The sequence below is a fragment of the Gracilinanus agilis genome, chromosome 3 (assembly GCF_016433145.1).
Source record: "Gracilinanus agilis isolate LMUSP501 chromosome 3, AgileGrace, whole genome shotgun sequence".
Taxonomy (NCBI): domain Eukaryota; kingdom Metazoa; phylum Chordata; class Mammalia; order Didelphimorphia; family Didelphidae; genus Gracilinanus; species Gracilinanus agilis.
In genome coordinates this window covers 141,827,470-141,853,172 of record NC_058132.1, presented here as the reverse complement: position 1 = coordinate 141,853,172, position 25,703 = coordinate 141,827,470, and the positions used below count along the sequence as shown (strand labels likewise).

The 25,703-nt window shown below is 35.2% G+C and overlaps 1 protein-coding gene across 1 annotated transcript in view; it reads left to right on the top strand.

The window, feature by feature from the left end:
* WASF3 (WASP family member 3) overlaps window positions 1-25,703 on the top strand; it is a 189,337-nt gene that overhangs the window by 118,176 nt on the left and 45,458 nt on the right. Inside the window, exon 3 of the mRNA XM_044668288.1 lies at window positions 16,994-17,136. Within this exon, the coding sequence (XP_044524223.1) occupies window positions 17,004-17,136 (133 nt within the window). The 5' untranslated portion in view covers window positions 16,994-17,003. The remainder of the gene's footprint in view (window positions 1-16,993; window positions 17,137-25,703) is intronic.

Here is a 25,703-nt window from a genome sequence, read left to right as displayed (position 1 = left end):
CTAATGAGATGGAATGTTTGTTAAGCACCTGCTATGTGCTAAATGCTGGGAATAAAGAAATGAAAAAAAAAAGCAACCCCTTCTTTCAAGAGACAAGAAACAAATTCAGAAATAACTATCATATAGTTCAGAAAGTGATGTGTGTAATAGAGGCCAAACCAAGTAACCTGAAAGATTTAAGGAGCAAGAAAGAATCATTGCTAGCTATGGTGATCAGGGAAGGCTTCTTGAAGTAGTCAACAACATCTGAGCTAGATCTGGAAGCAAGAGAAGGATGTTGGAGAGTGGGAATGGAAGAATGGGGAAATCTGTACCAGGTTGAATGCTAGATTACATAAAGACATGAATGTGGGATTGGAGCATGGCATGGGTTTGGGAAACAATGATTAGAATAACTTTGGTTGGAGTGTAGAGTATACAAAAGGGGACCACTGTGAAATAATGCTATTTCAAAGGTAAATTGAAATCAGGATGGAAAGGGTCTTGAAGACCAAACTGAAATAGCTTGTATTCTCATTGTAAAGAAATCTTAAGAGGTAGAACATGTTCACAAAAATTAAAGCACTATATAAATTATTGTTATTATTATTAGAAATTTCAATAGTTAAAGGTAGGAGGCATTGCAACAAGGACATGTTGGCAAAGAGACACTATAGACAGGTAAACCTATTATCAAACTTGTAAATTCTAAGAAAAGGATAATGAGGAAACTGATGATAATGAGAGATATTTTGGAGAATGAATGGAACTTGATAATTGATGAGATATTGGCAAGGGGGACAATGAAGAATAATGCCAAGACTCACTGTTGTTTTGAACTTGAATGACCTGTAGAATAGTGATTTTCAGTAGAAAAGAAGTTAGGAAGAGGGGAAGATAATGAAGGCACAGTGATGATAAATTCTGTTTTGAAAATTGGATTTGAGGTGTCGGGTGTGATATCCCAGTAGACATATCAGGTAGGCAGTTAGAAATGTGGAACAAGAGGTCAGAGTTGCAGAAACAGATCTATGAGTCATCTGCTTAGCTGATAATTGAAAGTGTGGGTGTAGATGAGATTGCCAAAGAGAAAATATAGAGGAAAGAAGAAGGTTAAGGGAAGAGGTTTGGCTAATGACCACACTTAAGGAAGCCAAATGAGGAAACTGACAAAGAATGGTCAGAGAGGTGGGAGGAACAGGAAAGAACAGTGTCACAAAAACTAAGGGGACAGAGAATACTCAGGAAATGCAGAGAGGTTAATACCAAATGTTTTAAAAAGATCCAGAAGAATAGGGACTAAGAAAAAAGCCATTAAATTTGTCAGTTAGGAGGTCACTGGTAACTGGAGAAAACAATTTATGTAAAATGGCAGGGATAGAAACCAAATTTGAGAGTGAATAGGTAATGATGGAATAGAGGCATATATTGTAGACTGTTCTTTCTTGTGGTTTAGAAGTGAAGGGGAAGAGAGGACTTGAACAGCAGCAGGTTCAAGGAAAAACATCTTTAACATAGGGTAAATAGGAATATGTTTTTTTAGACAGGAAAAAAATAAATCTGTAGAGAGGGAGAAGTTAAATGATGGAAGGTGCTTTATTTGAAGTCAGAGTTCAGCCTCAGGTATTTATCAGCTTCGAGACCCTGAGCAAGTCACTTAACCTCTGTCTAGCTCAGTATTTATAAAGTGGGAATAATAATAGCATCTTCTTCCCAGGTTTATTGTGAGGATAGAACAAAATTATAACAAACCTTAATGCACTTATAAATGCTATTGTTATTATTTTGTATAAAATTTCTGAAGTGATGGACTTCAGGGCATAGGTTGAGTGGTAGTGTCTGCAAGGAATTACACTGTCTCATCTGACACCAAAGAAAAGGACAAAATATGTAATGGCACACTTGAAAATATGGAGTAAAAGAATTATGAATTCTACTCTGGCTGAACTGTTTCCTCAGCCAAATAGGAAGCATGGTCATTTGTTGAGGGATTGATGAGATGGAGGTTTTGAATGGCTTTTAAAAAAAGTTTGAATTAGTAGATTAATAAAGAGATTGCTCCACAGCCTTGGAAATTGAGTTGATGAATACATTTGTAGTAGACAATTTCCAGACTTCCTCTTGTAGGACTTTACAGAGAGGGAATGAGAATGACAACAAGTGTCTTGTAGGAGTTTTCCAGAGTTGTGGATGCTCATGGTGGGAACAACAAAAGGTCAAGGGGGGAAAGGGACTCAAGGGCAGGCAAGAACCTTGAAAATAATTTAAATGACCAAACATAGGGTTAGGACTTTGAGGGATGGGAAGTGAAAGCAGAGCAGCAATGATGGAGTTGGAGAAGAAGGAGGAATCAAGGGTTAGAAGGCCTTAATGAAGGAAGACCTCAGTAATTCAGTCAAAAAGTATTTAGATACTTTTTTTACTATGTGCTAGGCACTGTGCTAAGAAAAAGAGGGTGGGGGGAAAAAGGTAGAAGGTAGGTAGTTTAGTGGATAAAGTGCTAAGTCTAGAGATGGGAAATCCTGGGTTCAAATATGGCCTCAGGTACTTCCTAACTGTGTGACCCATTTGCCTAGCCATTACTAACTTCAGCCTTGGAATCAAGACAAAAGGTAAGAGTTAAAAAAAAAAAGATAGAAATGTAGTCTCTGCCTTCAAAGAGTTTACATTCTAATGAGAGAACTATCTAAAACTGGACATGTCCAAATTGGGACTTCTTCCTAAACCCTTTAGTTTTCTGAAACAAATCTTTATTATAGTCAATCAGCTATTGAGGGGGCATTACCATCCTTCTAGGAACCCAGGTTTGGAACCTTGGGGTCACCCTTAATTCTTTCCATTCACCCCACATTTCAAATCTATTGCCAAATCTTGTATGTACCTTTGCAAAATCTCTCATGTACATTCTTTTCTTTTTTTAAATTAATAGCATTTTTATTAGTCTGTCACTTCCCTCACCACCACATAACACATTAAACACACACACATGCACACACACACAGCCCTTTCATACATAGTTGCATGGTTCAACAAAAATCCCCATATTAGCCTCATTTGAAATGTGTGTCTCTTTTTGCATTCTTAGTTCATTATTTTTATCTGCCAAGTAAGTGCCATATTTCATCTTCATTCTTTTGGACTCACTGAATTGATAAAATTTCTAAAAATCTCTAAGAGTTTTTCTTTTGTGTTATGTTATTATATAAGTTGTTCTCATTCTCCTCACTTCTTTCTGCATCAGCTCATGAAGGTCTTCTTAGTTAGCAAGGTCAAAAGATGGATATAATTTTCTAACTTTTTAGGCATAATTCTAAATTGCTTTCCTCAATTTTCCCAGATCTAAAATAATTATAACATCAGCCCATATCCAGTAAATATTCACAGGTTCTCCAATAATGTAGTGTATCTATTTTCTCCCTCAATCCTAACATTTGTCTTCTTTCCCAGGCTTATAGTCCAAGGTGGATCCTCAAAATTGCTTTAAAATACATTTCACTAATTACTAGTCATTTCAAGCACTTTTTCTCATATGATTATTGATAGTTTGGATTTCTTCCTTTGAAAGCTGCCAGTTCATAGCCTTTGACCTATTGGGAATTATTGGTTCCTAACTTCTTTTAAGACTTAGCAAAAATCCCATCTTGTACAGGAAGCATTTTCTATCTTCCCTTTCCCCATGAGCTGCCAGTGCCTTCCCCTTTGAAATGAGCTTCTATTCATTTTATATGTATCTTGTAAATGCCTAGCTATTTTCATGTTTATCTCACCATTAGAATATAATTTCCTTGAGAATAATTATTGGTTATTGTCTTTCCTTGTATCTCCACCACTTCAGAATCAGCTAGATGGATGGGAAAGTGGATGAACATTGAGCCTGGCATCAGGAAGACTTAAGTTCAAATCCTGTCTCAGACATTTTTTAGTTGTGGGACCCTACACAAGTCATTTAACTTCTCTCTGCCTTAGTTTCCTCATCTGTGAAATGGAGAGAACAATAATGATAATACATACCTCCTAGGTTTATTGGAAGATCAAATGAGAATAATATTTGTAAAGTTCTTTGCAAACCTTAAAGCACTATATAAATGCTGATTATCATAATTACTATTATTCTAGCACCTCACATAGGGCTCAGTACATATTAAGTGCATAATAAATATTTGTTGGTGACTCAAAGAGCACTCTGAAAATACTTGTTGAATAGAATTGTGTTTTTTAGAATTTCAAGAAATATATAGAAGATTTTTTAAAAGAAGATAGTCTATCTCCATCTTAATTTTTCTTTGGGAGAGAAAAGTAATGAACACTTCTGAAACTATAGGCTAGTTAACTTACTTAGATATTATAATAAAACAAAGCATGGGATTGTGATTAAACAGTGTTAAAGTAAAAAGTACTATCTTTTTGAAGAACAAATGGAGCAAATGAGTACCTTTATCAGATTGGACAGACCATGTGAATAAATTGCTCAAAATAGCCATAATCTATCTGGATTTCATTACATTTTTTATTTTTTTTCTTCCTATGACATTCTCACCAACAATTTAGGGAAATATAGTTTATGCATATTGCACAATTATCTGGAAGGCTCTATTGTAATGGGTATTATTGAGGATACAATGCTATCCTCTGGGAAAACTTATGGAATGGCTTATCATTAAGATCATTCTTGGGTCTCTTTATATCTAGGGCAAATACAAAGTAGACAGAAACTGCATACTAAATGGATTCAAGATATTGATAGATTGGCTAGAGATATCTTTAGGACACTAAGTTTCTAGTCCTGAAGTCACAACTAACAATTTTCAGCTACTTCTTTCCTTCCTTTTTGCCTAAATTTCCCCAGATAGAAAATAGTTACATCATCAGCCCATATCCACCAAATATTATGACTGTGAAGGTGAATAAAGGACCAGGAATGTAAAGGTGGTTTAGGTGGTTTGAAACAGCCCCATCGATTCACAAATCATATTTATTGTTGAAAGTATGGTTAATTCCAAATTATTTCTACAAGTGGAAGGGAACAGTCAGGTAGATGTTTTGCCACACTGCTCTTTGAGGAAACACATTGGTGTAAGGGCATACATGAAGCATATGATGGTGTACTAAAATTTTATTCTTCAAAGAATTAAACAATTCCAAGATTACCAGCCCCAAATCTTTAATTAGTACTACAGTCTTTTCTTTTAAATAATATTTTTGATATCCTGTTCTTTTTTGATATCATGTTATTAAAATATGGTTTCCATAGGATGAAATGATTTTAAGACCTAAAGTCACAATAAACTAGTATCTGTATATTTACAAATATTCAGTTCCATTTTCTATCTTGTGTTTCTAAAATAAGCTTTACCTTATGTTGCTTCACTCTCTCTTCCTTCTGCACTTAAAATCTAAACACAGGTATGAGAGAATAATTAAAGAAGTTGAATATTTCTGATCACTCTTCTAACCTCAGATGAAACTTTAAAATGATAAAAGGAAATGTCTTACCCAATACCGAGAAATGGTGAGGACATTCTTAATTAATGTATATGAAAAGGAGAAGGGAGCAAAAGAGGACAAAAAACTAAGGAAGCAGTAAACTATATAACTTACAAAGGCCACTGGAAAGATTTACAGAACTGCAAACTAATGTTTTTTTTTTCTTGAAGAGATGATGTAGGGTAGAATGGTGTGCTAACAAAATGGTAAGAATTCCATATTTGAAAATAGAGAAAACAAACCACTGTTAAAATATGTGGCAAGCTGGGAAATACAGGTGAGAAAAATACTAAAACCCCATAAGGATCAACTCTATGACAACTAGAAAAAGTGTTAAGTGGGATTTAAAAAACCTGAGGACAGCAAATGAGAATAATTACAGAAAAGGGCATAAAGTAAATTCTAAAGGTTTATGAGCAGAGTGGAAAAACAGAGCAAAAAATTTCTATAGTTAAAGAAGAGAGTGACTCATTGGATAGAGCTCTGAGCCAGAAGTCAAGAAGACCTGAGTTCAAATCTAACCTCAAACACTAGCTTTGTGATCCTGAACAGACCTCTCTGTCTGCTTGTTCCCTCATCTGTAAAGTGGGGATAACACTACATCCTTTGTAGGATTGTTGTAAGGATCAAATGAGAATAATTATAAAGCACTTATCATAGTGCCTGGTGCCTAGTAGGCACTGTAGGAAAATGCTAGCAATTATTACAAAGAATGAATGGCTAAATTCATCAGCAACCAATCCTCATAGAAGTCTCTCAAAATGGGTTTTCTATGAAATATCTTTTATTTTAGAGTTCCTGAAATGAGCTAATGTAAGTAATATACTTTGCAAATCGGTAAACATGTTATGATATAAATGCTAAATGTGATCATTTGGGACAGAGACCAGACCCGTGATACCACTGGAATAGGGGAACTCCTAGATGAGAAAACTCCTTCTACTAACTAACTAACTCTACTAACTAATAGGGAAGCAGCCTTTTCTCTGAATTTTATAGTTTGAGAGAGTTGCCCAGAACACTGGGAGGGTGACTGATTTGCGCAGTATATTCTAGAGACAAGACTGAATTCAGATCTTCATACTTCACAAGTCAGCTTTCTATCTACTATGCCTCCTTGCTGTCATCATCATCATTATAAACAGGACTCTTGATATCATGGCACTGAGATAAAACAGTTTTTAGAGAGAAAGGAAAGCTGGGTATGGATTATTTAGTACAGTCTTTTCCTCTATGATCATCACTATAGCTTTTGGCACTTAATCAGTATCCCAAAACATTTGTCTGTAAACTTACTAGAATCCACCCTCCTCATCCCATCCCACAACCTACCTGTCCATTTACCTGCTCATCTTTGTGTCTATAACTATATTAAAATATCAGGTTATTTCTTGATCAATTGTTCCTTGATAATATGTAGCTGCCCACTCTTGCCCACTATGAATCTCTCCATTACACTTTTAATAAATTTGCAATTCTCATAGACTGATATTGTATTATTCACAGCTATACAACATTACTAGAAGAGTTCTGAGGCTAAGAAGATGAGCTTTTATTGTGTGTGTGTATGTGTACACATGTTTGCATGTGTTTGTCTATAGACTTGAGCCAGAAAAGTAATATAAATCTAATAAGATAAGCCATTGACTGAAAAATGAAATGGCTTGTCATGCAGTAAGAGCAAGAGATAACTGATAGATGGCCCAAATGCCCTCTTAGTATCTATGCAAGGTCAAGAGATATAGAGAAAGATACCCAGCATATTGGTTGGGATGCCTATGGCAGGTTGCCTATGGACATAGCTAATAAACAAAGGAAATTAAGACATGGTTGCGTTGTGATCTACATTAATGAGGCTAGTGTGCATATCAGTGAGCTCCTAGATTTCATCCAGGTTCCTGGAACAGGGACATAATGATTGTCTTAGAGTCTCACTAAAATGCCTTTACCTGGCATAGAAGTGACCCTGGGTGTAATCAAAGCTATGTGAATACAGCAAGAGTTCACCAGTCTCTACCAATTAGGAAAGGCTCTGAATAGAGACTACTGATAGTGTAGGTTATGCTAGAAAATAAGCCTAGGCTAGTACTAAAAGGCTCCTTTCCAGGAGGTTGGTTACTAGGTGTTAAATTTCTCCTTTTTTTTAAACTTTTTTTTTTTTTAACAACACAACTCATGAAGATCATTTATAAAAGACTTAATAAAGTAGTTATTTGTAAGCTCCATTGAAAGGGGGTGAGGTGTATTCATAATGAGAAAATCCTGGAAGAACTAAATTAAATGTTTCAAGAATATATAAATATATCCACTCTCTTGCCACCCTGGCTATCTCTCTTCCCCTCCTAATTCCCAGAATCTTGCCATCTTCTCTATACCTTGAAAGGTTCCTGACAATGTCCAAGCACAGGGAAGATAAAAGTGTTTTAGTCAGGGCATATTTTTATGCCTGCTTTTCTTAGTTTTGTGAAAGAGGTCTCCTAGTTCCTTCTTAAAAGTCCCTAGTTAACATGTTAATTGCTTTCTCAGCTTTCCAATTAAGTGTCAAATGTTCTGAGAGCTGTTACTTATTGTTTCCCAGTAGATTGATTTTTTTCTGATATTGTGCAGAATTTTGAATAAACTCAGGGAAAAAAATTAAAGCAGAGACATGTTGGGATCAGCTTTTCCTTTTGAAAAATGCTTTTCACTGAGAAAATGGCATAATTATTAACAAAAAATATATACCCACAAGGGTTCACTGAGTCCAAAATTCTGTGCTTACTAGAGTAATTTATTGAGAAAAAGAGAAGACATCATTTCATACTTGATTTTATAAGACCTGGTGAATCATTAAAAAACCCCAAACCATTTCAAATTCTAAAAGGAAAAACAATGCTCTTATAAAATAGATATTTAATTGACATTCACCATGTTATGCTTTGGTTTATTATACTGAGCATTAGTTAGGTCATTCAAAGAACATTTATGAAGGGCCCACTCTATGTAAGGCTAATAAGGGCTATAGATTAAAAAAAAGTTCCTCCCTTCAATAGACTTGTATTCTAAGGGGGGAGGGAATAAGGAAGGGAAAGACCAGGAATCATGTAACCATGGAAAAATACCCTAAATTAAATAAATAAATGAATTTTTTAAAAAAGCAAAAAAAAAAAAACTTGAATTCTACTGAGGGTAGAGGAACAAATTTTATTTCTACAGACAACTAAAATGCAGAGCCTATCATAAGAACCTTACCGGGGAGATAACATCAGGCCTAAGTTTTGAAAAAAAAAAAAAAAAACCACAACCAATAGCTTTAAGAAGCTGAAATGAGAAGAGAGTATATTCCAGGCATGGAAGACAAAGAAATGGCAACTTTAGATAGTAGCAAATAGGTCAGTTTGTCAAGAATATAGAGTATATGAAGGGAAATTGTGTGAAATAATTCCGTAATGGTAGAGTAGAGCCAAATTGAGAAAACTTTTAAATGAAAAGCTGGGAAGTGTCATGGTCAGCCATGGTTAAAAAAATTTTTATTTTGACACCTAAGTGAAAGATCTTTTGGAAAATAGAGAGGTGAGAAACCAGGAGAGCAATTAGGGAGCTCTTGTAATAGTTACAGGAAAAGATGATGGGTACTAAGAGAGTTGGCTTGTGTGGAGATAGAAATGACAAAATTGAATAAGGGCAATGGATTGGACAAGGAAGGCAGGGGAGAATGAAGAGTGAAGGCTGACTCCAAAGTTATAAATTTGGTTGAGTGGAAAGATGATAGTGCAGTAGGATAATAGGATCATAGATTCAGAGCTAGAGGGAACCTCAGAGGTCATCTAGTATGCATACTGCCATATATGACCTTCAAAGAAGAAAAGGAGTAAATGATGCCATCAGGAAAATGTATGTTAGTGGGAGATGGTGAGGATAAAGAGTGACAGACGTACAATCAGAGAAAGAAGGGAAGTTTTACCAGTATGTTGAGTGGCCTCTAGGAAGTGAACTAATGGGAGGAACTAATGGATCATAACCAAGATTATGGGCAAGCACAAATAAATTTGAAATCTGCATCATTGAAAGAAATATTCAAGGATTCTGGGAAGATGGCAGCTTACATGGAGCAAATCTTAAAACCTCTGCACCCTTACACACTGAGATAGAAAACAGTGGGCTTTGAGAAAAAAGAAGAACAAATCTAAAAATGGGACAGAGCAGGGGACCCTTTGTGCTACACAACTTAAGAGGTACTCCAAGAAAAATGCTTTAATTCTTGAACTGTCCAGCCTGAAGGTATAGAAGGGGAATCCCAGGACGCCTCCCCCTTGTGTTGTGCAGAGTCTTCAGTGGCCCCTGAAATTTCAGGGTGGTGGAGGGAGAGAAGGCCTTGCTGGCACCAGACTCGGGGAGTTGAACACAGGCACTGGAGAGGTGACTGGAGGAGAAAACCAGAGAAACACAGCAAAAATGCCCAGAAGAAAGAGGCTTAGAGAGAGCCAAACCTCAGACTGCTTGGCTTCCTCACACCAAGATAGAGAACAAAGGGCTTCAAGAGGAAAGAAAACCAGACCAAACACAAGGACAGCACAGAGAGAACCCGCTGATGGACAGCTCAGCTCAGCAAAAAATCTTTCCTGTTCCTACACTTTTTGTTTGTTTGTTTTGTTTTCTCCTCTCAAGGTTTTAGCCTCAGGGCAGATTAAGAAGTTTAAACTAATCTAATGAGGCAAAATACCAACAATTGGAAAGACAAGAAGTCTCTTGACGGTAGAGAAAGTAACTACAAACCTCCATTGCCAGCTGGGGGAAGATCTTTCATAAAAGATCATTAAATACATCTGCTCAAACTAGCAGAACAGAAAAGGAAAAAATATGAGTAAACAACAGAAAAAGAAAAAAGAAATGACAATTGACATCTTCTTTCAAAGAAGTAAAAAGAGAGCAAATGAGTTAGAAATAGAAGAAGAGGAAGAAGTTCCAGTGAATTGGGAACAGCCTTTGGAAGATCTCAAAATTCAATTAACTCAAGAACTTTAGGAACTCAAAAAGCAATCAAGAGAGGACTATTTGAAAAGGAAATACATGAACTAAAACAAGAAAATAAAGTCTTAAAAGCCTAAATTGACCAGCTGAAAAACAAAGCAAAGAAGGCAAAAGATGATCTACAAAGAAAATCAGACCAGAAGGAGAAGGATGACCAAAAAGCCAGGGATGAAATTCAGTCTTTAAAAAACAGAACTTAACAACTAGAAGCGAATAACTTCGCAAGGCAGCAAGAATATATAAAACAAAATTTTAAAAAATGAAAAATTTGAGGAGAATATGAAATACTTCATTGATTCAACCAAAGATCTAGAGAACTGAGCTAAAAGAGACAATATAAGAATTATTGGTTTACCATAACATCATGATAAAAGAAAAAGTTTAGATATCATCCTAAAAGAAATTATCAGAGACAATTGCCTTGACATTCTTCAACAAGAGGGAAAAGTGGAAATTGAAAGAATCTACAGATCACTTCTTACATTTAATCCACAACAGACAACTTCCAGGAATATTATAGCCAAATTCAAAAACTACCAGGCCAACGAAAAAATATTAAAGGTGCTAAAAAGAAGCCATTCAGTTATCAGGGAACCACGGTTAGGATAACACAGGATCTGGCTGCATCTACATTGATGGACCAGAAAGCATGGAACACAAAATTCTGGAAAGCAAGAGAACTGGGTCTGCAACCAAGAATCAACTATCAAGCAAAAATGACAATATTATTGCAGGGGAAAGTATGGTCATTCAATAAAATTGAGCACTTCCAAGCATGCATCAAGAAAAAAAATGGACTTAAACAGAGAGTTTGCTGCCCAGACACAAAACTCAAGAGAATCACCATAAGATAATTGAGAGAATGGAGGAAGTGGGAAAAAATCTTTTCTTTAAGGGACCCAATAAATTCAATCAATTTGTATCCCAAGGAGAAAAGAAGATATTGGCAAATATTAAAAATTAGTTATTACTAACAGGGTAACTAGAAGAAGTTTACATAGAGGGAACAGTGACAAACTGTATAGGATGAAGTGTCAAGAAGGGCAATAATAAATAGAGCAATCTAGGTGATATGGATGAATATTTAAAAAATACAAATTGTCTAGATTAACAGCAGAAGAAATAGAATACCTAAACAATCCCATATCAGAAAAAGAAATTGAACAAGCCATCAAAGAACTCCCTAAGAAAAAATCACCAGAGTCTGATGGATTCACAAGTGAATTCTATCAAACATTCAAAGAACAACTAATCCCAATACTATACAAATTATTTGATATAATAAGCAAAGAAGGAGTCCTACCAAATTCCTTTTATGACACAAATAAGGTACTGATTCTAAATATGGTACTATCCAAAGGTAGATCAAAAACAGAGAAAGAAATCTATAGACCAATTTCCCTAATGAACATAGATGCAAAAAGCTTAAATAGAATACTAGCAAAAAGACTCCAGCAAGCTTTCAAGAGGGTTATCCATCATGATCAAATGGGATTTATACCAGGAAGGGGAGGATGGTTCAACATTAGGAAAACCATCTACAAAATTGACCATATCAACAAGCTGACAAACAAAAATCACATGATTATCTCAATAGATGCTTAAAAGGCCTTTGACAAAATACAGCACCCATTCTTATTGAAAAACCTGGGAAGTATAGGAATAGAAGGACCTTTTCCTAAAAATTATAAACAGTATATGTATATCTAAAACCATCAACAAGCATCATATGCAATGGGGATAAATTAGAAGTCTTCCCAATGAGATTAGGCATGAAACGAGAATGCCTATTATTCACCTCTATTATTTAACATTGTACTATAAACACTAGCAGTAGCAATTAGAGAAGAAAAAGAAATTGAAGGTATTAAAATAGGCATTGAGGATACTAAGCTATCACTCTTTTGCAAATGATATGATGGTCTGCTTAAAAAATCCTAGAGAATCAACTAAAAAGCTAGTAGAAATAATCAACAACTTTAGCAAAGTTGCAGGATATAAAATAAATGCACATAAATCATCAACATTTCTATATAGTTCCAACACATCACAGCAGCAAGAGTTAGAAAGAGAAACACCATTTAAAATCACCCTAGACAATATAAAATACTTAGGAATCTATCTACCAAAACAAACACAAGAATTATATGCCCACAACTACAAAACACTTTCCAAACAATTAAAAATAGATCTAAACAATTGGAAAAGCATTGATTACTCGTGGGTAGGATGAGCTAACATAATAAAAATGACCATTCGACCCAAATTAATTTACTTATTTAGTGCTATACCTATCAACCTACCAAAAAACTTTTTTACTGAGTTAGAAAAAAACTATAACAAAGTTCATTTGGAATAACAAAAGATCAAGAATATCAAGGGAAATAATGAAAAAAAATGTGAAGGAAGGTGGCCTAGCAGTACCAGATATTAAAATATACTATAAAGCAGGGGTCATCAAAACTTTATGGTACTGGCTAAGAGACAGAAGGGAGGATCAGTGGAATAGACTTGGGGTAAGTGACATCAGCAAGACAGTGTATTATAAACCAAAAGAGCCCAACTTTTGGGACAAAAATCCACTATTTGACAAAAACTGCTGGGAAAATTGGAAAACAATATGGGAGAGATTAGGTTTAGATCAACATCTCACATTCTACACCAAGATAAATTCAAAATGGGTGAATAACTTGAATATAAAGAAGGAAACTATAAATAAATTAAGTGAACACAGAATAGTATACTTGTCAGATCTCTGGGAAAGGAAAGATTTTAAAACCAAGAAAGAGTTAGAAAAAATTACAAAATGTAAAATAAATAATTTTGATTATATTAAATTAAAAAGTTTTTTGTACAAACAAAAACAATGCAACCAAAATCAGAATTGGAAATAACAAATTGGGGGAAAAAATCTTTATATAACAAAAAACTCTGACAAGTGTTTAATTACTCAAATATACATGGAGCTAACTCAACTGTATAAAAAAATCAAGCCATTTCCCAATTGATAAATGGGCAAGGGACATGAATAGGCAATTTTCAGATAAAGAAATCAAAAGTATCAATAAGCACATGAGAAAGTATTCTAAATCTCTAATAATTAGAGAAATGCAAATCAAAACAACTCTGAGATATCACCTCACACCTAGCAAATTGGCTAAAATGATAGAAGGGGAGAGTAATGAATGCTGGAGGGGATGTGGCAAAATTGGGACATTAATGCATTGTTGGTGGAGTTGTGAACTGATCCAACCATTCTGGATGGAAATTTGGAATTATGCCCAAAGAGTGCTAAAAGAATGCCTGCCCTTTGATCCAGCCATACTATTGCTGGGTTTGTACCCCAAAGACATCATAGATAAAAAAAAGTATACAAAAATATTTATAGCCACACTTTTTGTGGTAGCAAAAAACTGAAAAATGAGGGTATGCCCTTCAGTTGGGGAATGGCTGAGCAAATTGTGGTACTTTTTGGTGATGGAATACTATTGTGCTCAAAGGAATAATAAACTGGAGCAATTTCATATGAACTGGTAAGGAATTGATGCAGAGTGAAAGGAGCAGAGCCAGAAGAACATTGTACACAGAGACCAATACACTGTGGTAAAATTGAATGTAATGGACTTCTGTACTAGCAGCAATGCAATGACCCAGGACAATTCTGAGGGACTTATGGAAAAGAACGCTATCCACATTCAGAGGAAGAAGAAGAGAACTACAGGAGTGGAAACACAGAAAAAAAATAACTGCTTGAACACATGGGTTGATGCAGACATGATTTGGGATATAGACCTGAAATGACCACACCAGTGCAACTATCAATAATATGGAAATACGTCTTTATTGATGACATGTTAAAACCAGTGGAAATGTGCATTGGCTAAGGGGGTGGGGGGAACCTTGGTGAGGTGAGGGGGAAAGTAAGAACATGAATCATATAACCATAGCAAATTTTTCTAAAAAATAAAAAAATTTAAAAAAATATTCAAATTTTATCTACAACAGATAAGGTATGGTCTACAATTATCTTCATTATGATGTTTTTGAAAATGCCTGCCATGAATGCTGTGATATCACATGAACATATGTACCATCAAATGATGGTTTTCATTACTTTGGGATGAAAGTTAAAGTACTCTCTGCAATCTCCTTTATTTACTTCCTAAGGTGAAGCTATAAGCAAATCCTTTGCATTTAATAATAATTACCTTTTATCTTCTGTTTCTATTCATGATGAAACTATGAAGATTAGTAGGATTTAGTTCCTCTGGTAAGATGTGAGCATTGGTTAAGGAATTCATATTCAGAGAACCAATAGTTAATGTTCATAGACTGACTGAATTTTGAGTTTCTTGGCCATCTTTGATTCTTTTTATGCGACTCTATCATTGGAACTGCAAATGAGGATGGGAGTAGTTCTAGGCTCAGGGTCATTTGGTAATTTTTATATGAATTGCCATAGATAGAGAATCCAGTAACCACTGCCTACCTTACTGATAATGAGCAACTCCAAACTTAGCAAGACTAATATTCAAGAAGCTAACCTAAGGAAGGTGACAGTGTTGTTACTAGGTCCATGTCCTTACTGAATGGATGGCTTCATTCGTCGTCTCTGAAAAAATGAGATCATGTTTGTAAAGCAATTAGCATGTGCCTGGCACATGAGAAACATTTAATAAAAGCTTCTTTCCTTCCCATTATTTTCATGCTCAGCACAGAGCATAGGGCCTGGCAGAGTGTAGGTATTTATATGTTTGTTGATTAATTAATTGATTTCATTCAATATAATTTAGAAAGGTAAAGATGCTGAAAAAAATACTACATGTGTACACATGTATATATAAGTCTTAGATTATCCTGTAGCATTTTAACCCATGAAGCTCTGTAATAGATCATTTACCTGAGTGTTTACCCTTCCACTTGTACAAATAATTTGAAATTAGCTACATTTTTAACAATAAATATAATTTTTTTTCAAATCAGCTTTCTGTTCCTGTTCTTTCATCCTTACAGTCAAAATATTTGTTGGATATGGGCTGATACTATACCTATTTTGGATCTGGGGAAATTTAAGGAAAAAAGGAGTGGAAGAAGCAACTGAAGGTCACGAAAATTGTTAACTGTGGCTCTAGGACTAGAAACTCAGCATCTGCAAGACATCTCTGTGTGGGCAGCACATTTCTTAGCCTGGGGACAGTTAGATTTCAGATGGATGGAAAGATTTCAGGGAGTCTATAAACTTGGATGAGAAAAAAATTACATCTTTATTTTCACTAATCTTGGGTTTCCTTCATAATACCATATATGTATTTTTTGCATTTTAAAACATTACTCTAAGAAGGCATCTGTAGGCTTCACCAGATTGTCCGAGAGGTCCATGACCCAAGAAAAGTTAAGAATACTTCATTTGAGTAGGCACCCAAAGACTATTGGTTTTTTTAAGGTGAGCACTTATCAAATACTTAATCATAAATAACATTTTTATTTATCAAAGTAAGATTCAACCAAATTTAATGTTAAAAAAAAATAACAAAATCCAGCCTTAACAAATGAGACTCAAAACTGTAAATATTTTTTGACATAGTCTACTAGGTGGTGCAATGGGTAGAGCATAGACCTGGAGTCAGGTAGACCTGAGTGCATATATGGCCTCAGCTACTTCCTAATTGTGTGACCTTTGTTAAGTCATTTATCTTTTATCTACTTCATTTTGCTCAGCTTTAAAATGGGAATAATAGTGGAAGCAACTGCATACGGTTGTTGTAAGAACCAAATGAGGTAATTTTTGTTTCATGCTTAGTATAGTGCATAGTAATCACTTAATAAATGCTTGTTCTCTTCTACCCTTCCCTATTAGGATGTGGCTAGGTAAACTTATACTGTTGGAGTTCATTCACTGAAAATAAATTATTTACCTCATTCTTTTACTTCTTAAAATTATTTGGCCACTTCTGTTTGTGCACTTAGATCTTTGCCTTCTTCCTAGGAACGCCAATGATGATACGATCATAACCAATATGATTTTGTACAAAGAGCATTGGATTTTGAATGAGAAATTTTTATTTTGCATTCTGACTCACCCACTATATAGATTTTTCTTTTTCTCTCTGTTATTCTCTTTTCATCTCTCTCTTTCTTTCTTGGTCTTTCTCTCTGACTCTCTTTCTCTCCTTGCTTTGTTTGTCCCTCTTCTTTCTTTCCTTTCTTTCTCCCCTTTCTCATTTTTCTCCACATACATCAACTTATTTCCTCCCCAAATTCTTTTGACTATCAGATTTTGCTAATTTATGATACTTGTTGAATGTAATTCACTATATAAACATTTAAAAAAATCTGTTCTAGGCATGGACATTAAATGCCATCAGATTATTGACATAGAACTGGGCTAGCATTATGGGCATGATACAGTAAAATCTAGCTCTAGGAAGTTTATCATTTTTCTGTATATCAGAATTTCTAGATTGTTAAGATGTGGATATATATGGTTTTTTCTTTCATAAATGTCTTTTTAAAATTGCAGGTCATAAGCCATGCCTTTAGTCAAGCGGAACATTGAACCAAGGCATCTCTGCCGAGGAGCACTACCAGAAGGGATTTCCAGTGAACTGGAATGTGTGACCAATAGCACTCTGGCAGCTATTATACGACAGTTAAGCAGTCTAAGTAAGTTTCCCTTCTGAAAATGGGTTTTCTGATGGCCAATAACATCCTATTCATTTTAATATTAGTAAAGTATTTTGAAACTGGGATGATATATTTTGATAGAGAAGTGTCCTCTGCTATTAGTGGGAGAACTAGAAATCTCTGAGACTGTAGGAATTCACTTACCTCAGATAAAGACATGACCCACTGCCATTTTAAAAATCCCATCTCCCTAGCATCAGGCAGGAGGATCAGTAAATCATTCCAGACATGGAGTACTACTATTAAATTGTTGAAGTGGAACCAGTACTTGGATGGAGATATTAAAGAATTTCCATTAATATTAATATCTTCATCAAGGAATACTACCATTTTTTTTTATCCTGGGACTCCATTCAAGGAGCATAGGGCCACAACCAGTAGGCAATGGGACACATAGTAGCTCAGGGTCACCCAGCTGGGAAGTGTCTGAGCCCAGACTTGAACCTAGGACCTTTTCGTCTCTAGGCTGGCTCTCAATCCACTGAGCTAGCCCAGCTGCCCCTACTTTAGGTTGCAGTTTCTTTAGCAGATATAGTTTTTACAGGGTGGGGTTGCTAGCCCCACGCCCAACCCTCCTCCTTTTTCATCCGGGCTAGTATTTCACTTGAATATAGTTGAAAAAAAAAAATACTACCATTGGTTGGCATTTTTCAACTATATTCAAGTGAAATAAGCCAAATCTTGATCTTGCCACTAATTTGCCGAGTGAACTTGAACAAATTATGTCTCTTCTCAAGTTCTCTTTTTCAACATCTGTAAAATGAGTTAGTTGAGTCAGACAATCTCTGAGCTTCATTTCATATTTAGCAGTATGTAATTCTGAGTGTTTGAAAAGGTATGTTAAGAATTTTATTATTTATTTTATTATTTATTATTTTAATTATTTATTTTAAAGTAGATAACAGATGGCTTCTCCAGCACATTGTTAAAAAGAGACATGAGCTGTGATTAATAGATGATGAATATCCCATGTCACATATAGGATTAATTATGCAACTTAAATTTAAATCAAGGATTTTGCAAAGCAGTTCATGAAATATTCTTTGCATTTAAAACTCCTCTTCAGTTCTCTTGAGGATGCTTTTACTTAACTTGGACTTTACTTCTTATGCCTCCAGCACTAATACTTGTGAATATAACTTAAATATGAATTCTTTATGGTTGACAGTATTTTAATGAGCTTCCAGCCATGTTGGCCGAGTCACTTTAAACTGACTTTTCAAAGGGTGTACACACACACACACACACACACACACACTCTCACTCTTAATTCCTTTCAGGGTTGTCAAACAAGTTGAATTCAGTCTGTTAGGTGCTTTTAATAGTTTGGGAATGCTTGAGATGCCAAGTACTTAGATGTAGTCTCTGAGCCAACTTGAGATCATATTTATGTTAGTCAGAAAAGCACAAGGTTTATAATCTTGTATTTCTTTAAGGTTTTGTTTTTAAGATTTTAGTTCCTTTCAAACAAGTAAGCAAACCCCATAATGTAATTTAAACCCCTGTGGGAAGCAAAGATTTTTAACCATGCTGTAATTGAGAAGTGGTACAATGTTCACTAACTTCCTTAACTCAATTCATTGTATTTCTATTATAACTAAATGGTTTTGTGGTTGTAAATTAGACATTCTCTTACTCTTTTAAATTTTTCTTTTGTGACCTGGTGCTTTTTTCTGAGGGTCCTATAAACTAAAAGGTAGGTCAGGATATCACATAATCACGGTTGTGCCCAAACTATTGTTTATTTAAGAATAAGATCAATGTATGGGCTTCCTTTTAAAATCCCATCAAACAGTGAGAAATAGAAGAGGGAAAAACAATGGAAAGAAAACTTGGTGAGAAGCATCCAAGGGTGAAAACAGGACAACAAACAGAATAAAAATGAAAAATATTTGTAAATATTTTTATAAATAATTTTTCACCATCAAAGATAGGAAAGCAACCACCCTTAGATTCAGTAACATCACATTCCTAGAGGGGTTATACAAACTTATATGAAAATGGCACTAAAAAGTACAAAGATGGGGAAAATTAGGCCAAGTATACATTGTATGGATATTTGACTTTTGCCACCCCATTCATACCAGTTCATTTCTGATCTAGATTCCATGTTCTTCCTATAGTCATCATACCAAATCTCATATTATTAATATATGTTGTATTTGTTGTGGCATTGTTGAGGATTGATTTACAAGATATATAAAGGAGATGTGGGAGAAAATCTCAGACCTTATTAATACCTAAAAAAGGTGTTGTCTTTTCAAAGGTATACTTTCCATTTATATAACTTTTTTTCAAATTTATTGGAAAGATATTCATTTAATTTTTATTAATAATTTAAATATTTTATTAATTATATTATGTAATTTAATTAATTGTTTTAAAAAATTTATTTTATTAGCAATATTTATTGAGCACAAAGCAGTGTCATATGCAATAAAAGTTACTAAGATAATTATACTTTTTCAATCACTAATTTCATTACTGGAAACATAACAGGATTGTATTTGTAAGCTTCTCCTTAAGACAATTCAAAGAACAAAGTTTTTAGGCATATACAAGAGTTTTGACATGGCTTCACAAGAAAATACTTTGTGTTTAAAGTTTTCATAGTGTCAATATATATAATTGCAAAAATTTCCCTCCAGAACTAAAACAAATAAACTAAAAACAAACAAAAAGGGAAATAATCTAAGTATTTAACAGTAATGGTAAAGTCAAATAATCATGGAATGATAACGGATCATTAATCAATCAATCAGACACTTATTAATCACGTATATGATAGGCACTATACTACTGGGGATACAAGGGCAGAAAAAGAAGTCCCAGCAGCTCCCACTTCCACCAAGAAATTACATTTAGTTGGGGGAAGATACTGTGTACAAATATAATTTTACATAGAATAAATAAAAGGTATTTAATACCAAATGTCACAAAAGTCTTAGTGTAATTTTAAGCCCCAATACCTCAGAAATATAAATGCTATAGTCTTGCAAAAGCATCATTTGAAAGAATTAAAATTTTTCTTATACTAATATGAAAATTCCACATCACTGTCTTCTTGTGTTCATCATTCATCAATTTTCCAACTTTATAAAATTTTCATTGGCTGCAGCTCAGTGACTGAAAGCATTACATTTGCAGTCTTAACTTAGGATCATTTCTAGAGTGAGATTTTTATGCATACATGACAGTTTTGATGTGACCCTACAAGAAAAAGGGTAGTGGAAATAGATAAGGTGACTGAGGTGGCCAAGCAAGTCTATTCCCTGAATGGAGCCACCTTTGTAAGAAAGTATCCTCATCACTGTTGTACCTACACTTCAATGACAACATATCCCATCTAGTTAAAATTAAAAATTTGTTCTTAAAAAATTCACAAGACTTAGTAAGTGTAAAAGCAATGTAATAAACTTTCAAATGATTTTCTTGCTAAGATTGTAGCATTTATAGTTTTGAAGTTATTGAAACTCAAAAGTGCACTGAGGGGCAGCTAGGTGGCTCAATGGATAGAAGACCAGGCTTGGACTCAGGAGGACCTGGGTTCAAATCTGGCCTCAGATACTTCCTAACTGTGTGACCCTGGGCAAGGCACTTAACCCCAATTACCTAGCCCTTGATCCTCTTCTGAAGCCTTAGAACCTATACTTAATTAATATCAATTCAAAGAGAAAAGGTAAACATTTTTTTAAGTACCCTGAGCCTTTGGGTCACAGGATATTTAAGGAGTTGAGGTAATCAACAAAAACTTTGTGTAGAAGATAGGTCTAGAATTGAGTCTTGAAGGTAAGGAGGAATTCTGTGAGAAGAGAACAACACATTCCAGGCATTGACGGAGATGAAGAGATGGGAGAGTGTTCTGTGTGAAATACAAAGAGAACTCCAACTCGGCTGAACTAGTTTCAAAAGTACAGTAATGTATGAGGCTAGAAAGGTAGGGTTGTAGTGAGATTCTAGAGTTGGGTTAATTATTCTCTAATACTATTGGCTTATGCCCCCATTTTGGTGAGAGCCTACTCGCTTGGTTGTCAAGAATTGGCATTCAAATCCTATTTAATCAATTAACATCAATTAGCTTTTATAAAGGAACATTTGCTTTGAAGATAAAGCAAAAATAGAAATACAGTTACTCTCCTCTGATTTGGCATTACACTCTGACCTTCACACAACAACTTTTGTCTTGAGAGAGTCAGGGATCAAACATAAAGAAGTCTCTACATAGCATACATCCCAAGTTCATTTCCAAACATGGCATAGCTACATTGGTAGAGGTCTACATATCTAATGGTGCAGGACTTGGTTAGGGCAAATCACTCAATAATTTGTTCTTGACTGTCTTGACTGATGAATCCTGGTATATACTCTGTTCTAAGACTTCTCATGGCTCTCTCCCCTGGCCTTTCAGAGTTCCCAGGATTGTAACCATTTCTAATCTCCTTTACCTAAAACAGCAAAGCAGATATAGCAGCAGGGATAGACCTGTACTTTGAGACCTTTCTCTTAACCAAGGTCTTAGTCTTTGCCTGCTTGAATGCTGGCTTGTCTGGAAAGAACCAGAAAAAAGTGAGTGGCCCTGGTTGACTAGTGCTATTTGAATGTCCCTCCTCCAGGTATACAACCAATTAGTAGTTCTTCTCATTCATGGTTAGCAGACTAAGACCAGTTTTAGAATATCTGGGGATGCTCCAAATTATAATGCAGAATCTTCCACATGGAATTTGTATTCTCTACTCACTTACCTGTCCCTATTATAGGATCACAGATCTAGAACTAGTAGGAACTTTGAGTCCTACCTCCTCATTTTACTGATGGGGAAACTGAGGCAAACATAAGTGAAGGGACACATACTTAATAAGTATCTGAATCTAGTTTGGAACTTACATTTTTTGATATTCTGGGGCCAAAGGACAGTACAAACCAAACAAGGCTTTGTAGTTTATTCTAGAGGCAATATATGTAGCCATTGAAGTTTATTGATGTTTATTAAGGAAAATAGTTGTTGACAGCTCTGTGGAGAATTTGATTGGAATAGGGAGAGTCTTGAGGCAAGAAGAACAAACAAGAGGCTGATTTTAGAAGTCCAGGGTAAAAGTGATAAAGGTATAAACTAAGGTGGTGGCTTTATGACAAGGAATAGAAGGGAGAGATGTGAAAGTAGAAATTGTGAGATTTGGCAGCTGTGTTAGATATATGGGGTCAGGGTGAGAGAGGGCAAGGTTTAAATTCCAAACTTGGGACACTGGAATGATGGTGGTAACCTCAAAAGAAATAGGACAATTTGGTAGAGAGTTGAGTTTTAGGGGAAAGGAGATGAATCCTTTTTTAGGCATATTTAGTCTTGAGATGTCTATTCAGATGAGGGGAAGAAAGCAAAGTAATTAAAACTGTATAAGGAGAAAAGTGAATGAGAATCAATGAACAAACAGTAATACTGATGAGGATTTAGAAAAGGAGACTGAAAAGTTATAATTCTTTAAGTATTAAAATGATTTCATTTAAATATAGATACCAAGTAATATGTTTGTATCAGTGCTCTATATTAAATTTTAAATGAAGTGTTTAACCACAAAAGAAAACATTTGACTAGGTATTGTGAGGAGAAACAGGACCATTAAATGTGGCTCTTCCTTTCAAGTAGTTATGCCGTGAATTGTATAGATGGGCGAATAGAAAAAATTGATTTTTTAAAGACTTGTAAAAAGACATAGGAATAAATGGAGATTGATTTTTTTCAAAAGAAACCAAACCTCAGTGATTTAGGGAGTACCAGTGGCCTACCCATCCTAAGAGTTTGAGAGATCATGTGGACTGCATTTGATTCTGGGACTTCCACTTTTGTTTTTTTTCTCTCATTCAATATAAAATGCTGGGGTAATGTGAATAATCTTGAAGTTTGGCCTAGGTTTATGTCTCCCCCAAATATGAATAATAGGATCTCTTCTTCCTCAATATACAATATAAGTATCAGATATGGGACATCTTTTATCATATTCATCACAGAAATGCATAAATCTCAAAGGAACCACAAGGTTTTACAGAAACATAACTACTTCTTCTCCCCTGCAACTTAAGATACCAGTTCTAGGCTGCAACATCTTAGAAGGTTAGAAAGGTCCACATATCTTCACAGGAAGTTTAGTCCTTCAACTACTAGGCAGTTCCTTGGGGGTGATACTCTTTTCCTCAGAGAAGTTCACTTTTAAGAATATCTTCCTTGGGGAAGCTGGTACTCAGTTATCAAACCCATGAACTACCAAACTCAGGATTATACATGAAGTAATCCCTGAAGGATGGAAACATCTATTTTCAGGATCTGTAGTCTCTACTCCTTATTCAGAAAAGGAAAAGAAGGAATCCAAGAACTGTATATATAGACACTCCCCTCTTAGGTTCATAATAGCCCTCATTATGTACTTCCCCTTCAAGTTACTCTCTTCTGCTCCTGGAAGGCAGGAGAAATAATTTTTCCTCTTCCCTGTCTTCTAGCTAAATTCTGACTTGGAAGTCTGAGGAAGAATTTTCTTCCTTAGGAAAAAAAAGAAAAAGGGAAAAGATCTAATCTTTAAAGTTTTCATGAGAATCATCTATACAGATATTAAGTGTGTCCTTGATGAGGATAACAATGGATAATAGGCAAGCATTCCCAAGTAAGATTCCATAATAGATCACATTTTTACCATTGCAAATTTGTCTAAAAAGAGGAGAGAATACAGAATCCTACTCTGCTTGTTGTTTGTGGATTATAAAAATATGAGATTCAGTAGAGTAAAACATTTTCTCACCCCATACATCAAAATCATTCAAAGTTTTTGAAATATATCCTAATACGGGGAGCTTTGTATAACAAACTTGAATCATAAATACCATGTGAAGCATAAAACAAGGAGACATGCTTGCTAAGGTGCTACTGTGGTAAAGGAAGTCTTGGGCAAAATCCATTTGGAAGAGGAAATCCTTAGAAGGACACTGAGCTTCTCTAGATCTACCTGTTGTTATATGACTCCTGGTTGCATCAAGCCCTGAAACATTGCAAGGCACCTAGAAGAGATGTGTAACCACTCAAAAGAATCCAACCACTCACATAGGAAAAACCAAGGAGGTGAAGAATGTTTATTTCCCAGAGCACATTCGATGGGCTACCTCTCCAAATTATCCATCAGTGTATTCATCTGAATACACAGTACAAATAGACTGCAACTTGGACTTATAAATAAACAGGAGAAGAAGAGAGGACTGGATTGCCTTCAGGAAATTACATAACCCCTTTACTGGCTCTTAACTATTATCAGATGCAAAGGCCAATCTTTTCAATATCAGTGTTCTATCATTATCATTAGGATGACTAAAAGACATGGAAGGTAGCAGATAGTTTGGAGACAGCTCTCTAGTGCTATGTGGTATTCACCTGTCTCTGACCCTCTATTGATTAACCTTTGTAGAAATATGATATGAAGACATACTTGATATATTTATCAGATCTATAGATGATAGACTGGGAAAGATACCCAACACTTAGTATTCCAGTGTTCATAAAAATCTTAGCAAATAAGACTAATATAGTAAATTGTTTAAGACACAATTTAGTAGAGGTATAAAGTTCTACATTTGGATTAAAAAAATCAACTTCACACATATAGGATGGCAGTTATGTCTAGACCAGTGGTTCCGAAAGTTTTTTGGCCTACCGCCTCTTTTCCAGAAAAAAATATTACTTAGCGCCCCTTGGAAATTATGAAAGTATTCATTGAATTCAGAATAGAATGTAATACAAAAAAAGGTGTGGCCATCACCACTCCCTTGGATCTCTGCAGCACCCACCAGGGGGTGGTGGCGCCTACTTTGAGAATCACTGGTCTAGACAGTCAGTCATTAAACATTTATTAGGTAAATGACATAATAGGGAGAGAAAGGAGGGAGTTAACTGTTTTTTTAATGTAACAAACCAATTATTTAAAGAGTATTTATCAGGTACCTACAATATGATGAGCACTGGGTTAAAAGCTGAAAGTAGAAAGAAAGACAAAAGCCAGTTTCTGCTCCCAAGGAGCCCACAGTCTAATGCAGTGATTCCCAAAGTGGGCACCATCGCCCCCTGGTGGGTGCTGCAGCGATCCAGGGGAGCGGTGATGGCCACAGGTGCATTTATCTTTCCTATTAATTGCTATTAAAATAAAAAAAATTAATTTCCAGGGGGCTAAGTAATATTTTTTCTGGAAAGGGCCAAAGAAGGGCCAAAAAAGTTTGGGAACCACTGGTCTAATGGGAGAGACAACATGAAACAACCATGTACAAACCAGCTATCAACATGATAAATTGGAGATAAACAATAAAGGAAAGACACTAAAATTAAGGGGGATTGGGCAAGGCTTCCAGTTGAATGTTGTTTTATCTGGGATTTGAAGGAAGCCGTGAGATGGAGATGAGAAGGGAGAAGATTCCAGAAGTAAAAGGTAACCAGTGAAAATCCCAGAAGTCAGTAGATGAAGTGTCTTGTTTGAGGAAGAGCAAAGACAGTAGTTTCATTAGATCACAAGTATTTGAGG